The sequence below is a fragment of the Buceros rhinoceros genome, unplaced genomic scaffold (genome assembly GCF_000710305.1).
Source record: "Buceros rhinoceros silvestris isolate BGI_N320 unplaced genomic scaffold, ASM71030v1 scaffold25327, whole genome shotgun sequence".
Taxonomy (NCBI): domain Eukaryota; kingdom Metazoa; phylum Chordata; class Aves; order Bucerotiformes; family Bucerotidae; genus Buceros; species Buceros rhinoceros.
In genome coordinates, this window is record NW_010424437.1 from 6,945 (window position 1) to 14,500 (window position 7,556).

Here is a 7,556-nt window from a genome sequence, read left to right on the forward strand (position 1 = left end):
GTCGGTCCCTGCTGAAAAAACCAGCCTCTCTGTGGCTTTCCCTGCAGCATCTGAGTTGAATCACTAGCTCAACAGCAGGCAACACCGACACTGGCCTTTACTGGTACTGTCTGGCTTCTCTGACCGTCTGACCCCTTGGATCTGTGGAAAGGGAGAGATGCCAAGCTGTACGCGCCTTGTTTCAGGTCTCTTTCCTTCCTTTCTTCCTTCCTTTCTTCCTTCCAGGTTCCCAACCCAATCTGCAAACAACTCCAAGACACCCTTTCACTTAGAAGTATCAAAAATGAGTGAACTGGCAAGAAGAGGAAGCTCATGGGAGAAAGAAAGGGAGGGAGAGAGACAGGGAGGGGAGAGAGAGAGAAAAGGACAGCGAGAGAGGAAGAGTGGGGCAGCTAGAAGGAGTTGCCTTTCCACTTCTGTAAGACCGCGGTCACTACACCACTGTATTTCGGTGTCTGTAGGGCGGTGGGGGCAGCACAGTGCCAGGCTTCAGGGAGAACTCGGAGAGGTATTCAGGATTCTCTGCCACAATGGGCCGGATCCGTCCGTTCTGTTTGTAAAAGTATTTTGTGCTGTACTCTTGCAGGTAGTCCGGGTGCTGGAGGGTGCTTCGTGGGGGCAGGCTGTGGTTCCAGTAGTCTGGGTTGTCAAAGGCCTTCTTGGCTTTCTCCGGCAAATTGTTCTTCAGGTACTCGGCATTTTCCAAGGTGTTTGCAAAAGTGTTGAGGTACAACGGCTCATTGACGTACTCATCCTCGGCTTTGGGCTGCCCGTTCGGAGCGTTGTGATACTCTGGGTTGTCCACAGCTTGGAGATCTCCATTCTTCCGTCGGGAAACGAATGGGTTCTCTTCCACGGGATTTAGGTAATCTAAGGAGGGATTAAAAAAAAAAAAAATCAGCAAAGCGAGGGAGTAAACCACCCATGCAGCAAGCACCCTGTGTATGTTACACCAGGCTGTACCCCAGCCATTCCTAGAAGTCCAGATAAGATCAGGTGCCAACCACGTGAAAGACACATTTGTTAGAAGTGAAGAATTCACAACCTGAACAGACGATACAGGCTAAAATGAAGACCCCGGGAGATGAAGTGACTGTTGAGCTAAACTACAGTTCTCACGCAGCCATAGCCTGCTTGATCCTGGACGCCCTCTCAAGTATCTGATCTACAGAGCCAAACACGCTGTGCGACTTCTGCAGCTGACTCTGCGCAACCTTGGACATATCAGCCAAACCCTCTGCTCTGCAGTCTTCTCATCCAGAAAGCTCTCCAGAAGTCTTAGTTAAGCCTCTCTGCACAAAAACCATCCCCAAGGACTAACTTCTAAGACAGCTTCCTTTCTTACAGAACAATTTGTGTGATTAAAAACCTTCCGTCCCTCAAGGACAAAGGGCCTGCAGAAGCATAAGGAAAAAAACATGAATCAAATGAGCCCTGGAAAGGGCACAGGAGAGCCTTACATCAGCTCCAGAACAGGACTTGGAGCAGGTTACAGTTGCTTGAAATCACTTTCTGTGGATTATCGCCACAAAAAAGTTATAGCTGAACTGTGGAAAGGTTTTAAGGCATATGGAGCTTGCATGGAAAGCTAGAGAGGAGGTGAGGAAGGAAGAGACACAACGAGAGATTGGCTGTCCTGAGTTAAAAAAGCATGCTGGGTAAGGCCTCGGCCACAGTCACACACAGAGGAGTGAGCCATAGAGCGAAGGGTTCAGTGAGTGTCGTGTCCTGCCTCGCGCTGTGTTTCTCACTGCAACAGAGAAGCCAACCAGCCTGGGCAGGAGGGAAGTCACTGCAAGCGATGGGAAATGGGAATGGCTTGGAGGTGAGTTAGCAACAAGAGGGACTGGGGGTGGGACCCCTGCAGCAAGATGTGTCAAAACCATCCAGTTCATTCAAGGCTGGAAACCATCAGATCAAACCCACTTCCAGCATTAGGTCTGCCTGTCAGCTCACAGCCTAGAGGTTCCTTACAAAACAGTCTGCAGGCCACCACTGTTAGTGAGGGGTGGTCTCTCGACCCCTCTGTGCCAGGCAGGGATGCCAACACAAGACTTCCATTCCCGGTGGCAGGGCTTGGTCAAGGGCTCTGGAGGCACCTCCGCACAGAGTCTGGCCTGCAAGAGACAGGTCCCTACCCGGTATAAGATGGTGGCTATGGCCCTCACTTCAGGTCTTCTTTATCCGGGACAGGGACACATTATTAAATGACACGTTCAAGACCTAGCGAGTACCTCTGAACACACCACTAAACCTTCTCTGAATCTGAGGTGAGCAGGCGCATACACCCTTACCAAGAGCCTAGCGGTAACATATATTTTTATCAGCGATGACAGCCAAGCAGCACTTCGATTGGAATCCCCTGGCTGACAGAGAGTGTGCAGCACTGTGGCCACCCTGTGACTCCCCTGTGTCTGTGCCCAGTGAGACAGGAAGGAGGTGCTTTCTCCTGAGCATCAGGAAGCACCTGTGAAGGGTTCAGTTGCTGCAGAGCTCTTGAGATGCCCAGGGTGAACCCGTGTGTGGGCTCACACTGAAGCAAACTCACAGCATCAAATCTCTTACCGCAAGGGTGGTTGCTCAAGTATAGGCCATGAGGACACTCTCATGATTGCTACTGCCATGGGTCAAGCCCCAGGGCTCCCTCCATTTCCACCAGGGAACACCAAGGGCAAGTGGCTTCCGAATTCTTAACAAACACAGCAGTTACCTGACAGTGCCTTAAGAGATGTGTGCTGTCTGTGTGACAGAGACGCTATCCAATCACCATGTAGCTAGTGGGGTGGACAAGAGTCTATAAATTGAGATGTATTGTAAACAATAAAGGAGCACGATTTCTAACCACATTGGTATACAATCTGTGACTCGGGCTCCGTCCGCAGAAGGATCCCTGTTACATTACCTGGCATTTACACGCGCATTAATTCATTTCTTTCAAGCTGGTGCAAAGGTTTGAAAACAAATTAGTTGTGACACACCCCTTTACTGTCACTATTTAAAAAGGAAGAAACGAACGATGGCAACCTGGGAAGCGCCGCACTCTGAGCTGGCACAGATCTAGCAAAATTCACCTTGCAGTGACAAGTCTCTCTGAAGTAGATCTTTTTCTTTCAATCCTAAACTTCTCTTGGGTATAAAATGCCAACCGCATTCTGTGCTATGTTCAATGTGACATTTAATAAGCACAATGACATGAAGTAAAGAAGATCAATAAACAGAGCAAAGTGGAGACTGTGGCTGGCCAAACACAGATCTTTTTCTGGGAAATAACTGAATATGCGTGCCTGGATGAGAAGGGGGTTTGGCTGTTTCTTCATTCCTCTCTCGTTATTTCCCAGAAAGAAACGGAAAAGGGAGAATTACCAAACTTGATATATGGGCACATCTGAGCTTTTCTAAGTAGAATATTAAGCCAAGAAAACCAAATCCCCATGCAAAGAAATATGAACCTACTCAGAATGCCTCAGCCCTGCTGGGCTACTCAGTTAAGCCATTTTTGGTGAAAAGCTGCTGATGTGGAAAAACAGAGAATGCAGGCAGACTAGACCAGGAGCTTCTCTGGAAAGAGCATTTTTTACCTGTTTTAGGTTTGTCTCGCATCGGTGTCATGTACCCGTCCTCATCCAGCTCTCCCCGGATGGCCCGCTCGGGTATGAAGACGGTGGGGTCAGCGCTGTACCTCTGGGTGCTGCTGTCCTCTTTTGCCAGGGTTGTCACTTGTTTTCGTAGTGTGCCGTTACAGCAAGTATCTTCAAAGATGTCTGCTGTGGCCCCTTGAGCAACTGGGGCTTCTGGTATTACGCAGCCAGGAGCTCTGTATGGCATTGGCACTTCTGCAGCATAGCCACCATCTCTGTAGACAAACTGGTTCTGTTGAAAGAGAAGAGGCAGCGTGAGAAAGGAGGCTCCGAAGGGAGAGAACATTCAACAGCAGGTAATCTCTGTTGCAGGGCTCCTGCGCCTTTCCTGCCACACCTGCTCGATGATGCATTTCACCGGACAGGCGAAGCCTCGTCCATCTGGCAGACTCCTGCGTTTCCAGCACTGCGGGATCTGCAGCAGCACAGGCTCTGTTGTGGACCAGCAAAGCATTCACCTGCCCAGTGGCACTGAGCCCGCTCCCCCTCCCAGGGAGGACCATTGGTCCGGCGAGGGGAGCAGGGAAGCAAGCTGGTTGCTCAGGGCTGGAAATAGGGATAGAAACGGAGCAGGAAAACTTGTCTCTCCCTAGACACGTGGAGGTTGGATATACACAGCTGCAAGAGGCAAACATGGTATCTCCTATTATTTTGGTAATCTCTCCTGATTTCTGAACAAAACCCTTAAACCTCGTGTTAGGAAAATCTTCTACAAAGGGCCTGAGGATAGTGGACTTCATCACCTCTGAACTAAAGAGTTCCTGGGGGGCCTACTTTTAGGGTGTCCTGCAGTGACAATCCCATGGTCACCCAAACACTACATAAGTCCATCAGGCTGGTGAACTGTGTTCCTACTGGTACCCAATGGTTCGACTCAAACCACCATTTTGCTTGTCAACAATGACGTGTGAGGAAATTGCAACACCATGACGTAGAAATAGGAAGGAAAAATGTACAAAATTCATCCAAGCCTATTACCTAAATGCTTCTTCAAGCAAAGCTGGAGGATTTTGGGGCTGGCTGGGTCCATAAAACTTGCACATGGATCCAGGCTGAGTGTAGAGATCTTGACTACATGATTGCTTATCTACACACTTCATTCACTGTTGGCTTTTGGGCCATTTACGTAGGAAAAAGGGATGTGAAACAGAAAATACATCGTGAAGGAAGGAGGAAAATCTAAAGGATGAGGGTTGAATGTGAAATACTTACTCCTGACATAGGGGTGTAGGCAGGAGGAGGGCTGTGTCCAATTTCACTCTAATAGGAAAGAAAAATGGAATGATGGATATGTAATAAGAGTTCACATGAATGAAACAAGTCACATGAGTTGCATGAGCTAATGGGGAGAAACATGCACATCAGTTAGATTTCCTAACTGAATCCAAAAATCAAAATGTTCAGTCATGGCAAACACCTCACCAATGCCAACAAGCTGTGTGCCTCACCAGCCTGAGGGGAGGCTACCGAGTTCCTCTGGCTGGCTAAGGGCAAGTGCCATGTTACACCTGCTGACAGCTGCGTATCCTGAAAACGTCTCGTGCCTAATTTTTGGAAAGACTGATTGTACAGAAAGAATGACAGATGGTGCACTCAGCTTCACAGGAAATACAGGGCAGGAGAGGGGCAGAACAAGTCCAGCTCAAAGCCAAGGCTTCCTTTCTCAGGGACAAAATAGGAGAGAAGTAAAGAAGGGAGGGTGGGAGGGGGCAGGACTGTCATCAGACTGTCACAAATAGCTTAGAAAACACAGTCCCTAAGCTTTGGTAAACCCAAACAGCGCAGCAGCTCCTGGATTTTGACTGCAACGTGCCACGGTTCTGCTCTCAACACGCCCACCCTTCTAACGTTACCTCTGTATCACTGGCCAAGGGGTTTTCCCAGGACATCTGGAGTATCCATGCTGAGATTTTCATTTCAGTACGGGTTTCTGAACTGTCTTACACTGCCCTGTGGACCCTGAACTGCTGTAACATCACCAGCACGGTGGCTGCATTTATACCTGCTATTGCTACTCAAAACTGTTTTTCATTGAGGAAATTCTGATCTTTGGAGGAAAATAAAAATGAAACGAAGAACTGTTTATTTTTCATGTGTTTTTCTACCGCCAAACTACAAGACCAGCTCTTCATAATTACTTTGTTTCCCATTTTGTTTTCAAAAACTTTATTGTATTTCCCTTAACTACTAGCTGGAGGAGAGAAAAAGTCAGTGTTTGAAAAAAGGCCTAAACTTGAGATAAATCAGTAAAAAACTACCACATCAGGAAAGGAGTCTAACCACTCTGAGAACACTCTGCTTTAGAAGTTACATCATTCAAGACAATCAGTTTTGAAAACATTTCCACACCAAAACCATACCAAAATTAAAAGACAACGTGCATCCTCACACAGTAATTATTGGATGTACTACGGTCAATATGTCCCTTATAAACTTCTTGCCAAAACACCAGGATGGAGATGATGGTCACTGTCAGACATCTTACTTTATAAAGGAGTGGTTTGTGTTTAAGCAAAATACTTGCATTGGGAAAAACCTTAAAAACAAGCATAAACGTTTTTAAAAGTCTGTCTGGAGACCCTTTTCTGGTGATCAAAAATATGCCCACTTCCTTCTATTTGAAATACCCGCCACAGCCAGTGCTTCCCAGATCTAACACCTTGTGTTTGAGGTGTAAATGTTGTGATGAGAGATGCACTTTTCTCCAACCCCAGGAAAATTCAGCCCTGTTTAGCCGAGTTACGACCTACAGAAGGCTCCAGGAGGAAATTCCAAAAGAGCAGGAAACCCTTTGTTAGCTGAACTGTCTGTCTGCACCACCTGTTAGTAAGGCTTGAGTAGGACTCTCTCCATAGCTGGTCTTCCTCAGGGAAACTAGGTGCTGGAAGGCAACACCAGAGGGGATCTATCCCATGGTCTCAGTGCCTCCTGTGCCAGTGCTGGGGCGAGGAGGAGAAAACGGCGGTCTGAGCAGACTGCACAGGAGCGGAGGCGCCTGCACGGAAAGTGATGCTGGAGGAGCTGGCAGCAGGATGGTCAGGAGCAGGGAATGGTGGCTTGCAAGGGAACAGAGGGCAATGGCAAGTGAGAGAGACTGTGAGGTGCAAGGAGGAAGAAAAGGTTGGCATGCGACAGGAGGCTGAGTAGGGAGGGATGTGAGTAAGACCTGAACATGATAGGGAGAAATGAGAGGCACAAGGACAAAAGACAGTCTGAAAGCACCGAAACACCAGCTTCTCTGGGGGCTGGAGCTGAACCTGAATCTCCTCTGCTGTCAGCAAACCACTTCTGAACCGAATGGCCAAAGGCAGGCCGGGTTCAGCCGGAGCAGAGGGAGCAGAGTGGCCACCAGCCCTCCCTTAGCACAGGTGGCAGAGCGCTGCTTTGCACAGGCAGCGGGAGCTCCCAGGGCTCTGCGTGCGGCTGACAGGGCTGAGGGAGGAAGGCCCACTGAAGCCTAGGCCAACTGTGACCGATTTCACCCAACTTTTGCCAAAGGGCTCATTACATTTGAAAAGAGGAGCTTAAATTGAAGCCCTAGGCCTGGGAGCAGCTTTGGTCTCTCTAACCCAGCCGCGGCTGCTGACAGCCGGAGAAGCAGGGACGGTGCCAACTGCAAATAAACTGCTGTCTGAGGCAGTACAGGCAGAGCTGACAGAGGGCTTGGCTGGAGCAGCCTGGAAACTTCAGTGCTGCCCCATCTGTGCTGGTCTCTTTCACTCAAGTCAAGTGTACTTGTATTGAGGAGAAGAACAACAGTCAAGAAAAGTTCACAAGGAGGGAAGGAAGAACCAAAGGAAGCAGTTTCCTGGCTGAGATCACAGAATCATCTGGTTGGAAGAGATCACTGAGCCCAACCATTCACCCTGCCCTGCCAGGGTCCCTAAACCATGTCCCTCAGTGCCACATCTACACAGC

The 7,556-nt window shown here is 48.8% G+C and overlaps 1 protein-coding gene across 1 annotated transcript in view; it reads right to left on the bottom strand.

Moving 5' to 3' along the window:
- Positions 1-56: 56 nt before the first annotated feature.
- The window catches only part of LOC104497538 (receptor tyrosine-protein kinase erbB-4-like), a gene marked incomplete at its 5' end in the record, with an annotated part of 31,906 nt that continues 24,406 nt past the window's right edge, over positions 57-7,556 (bottom strand). The window contains 2 exons of the mRNA XM_010140803.1: positions 57-870; positions 3,579-3,870. Of these exons, the coding sequence (XP_010139105.1) occupies positions 434-870; positions 3,579-3,870 (729 nt within the window). The remainder of the gene's footprint in view (positions 871-3,578; positions 3,871-7,556) is intronic.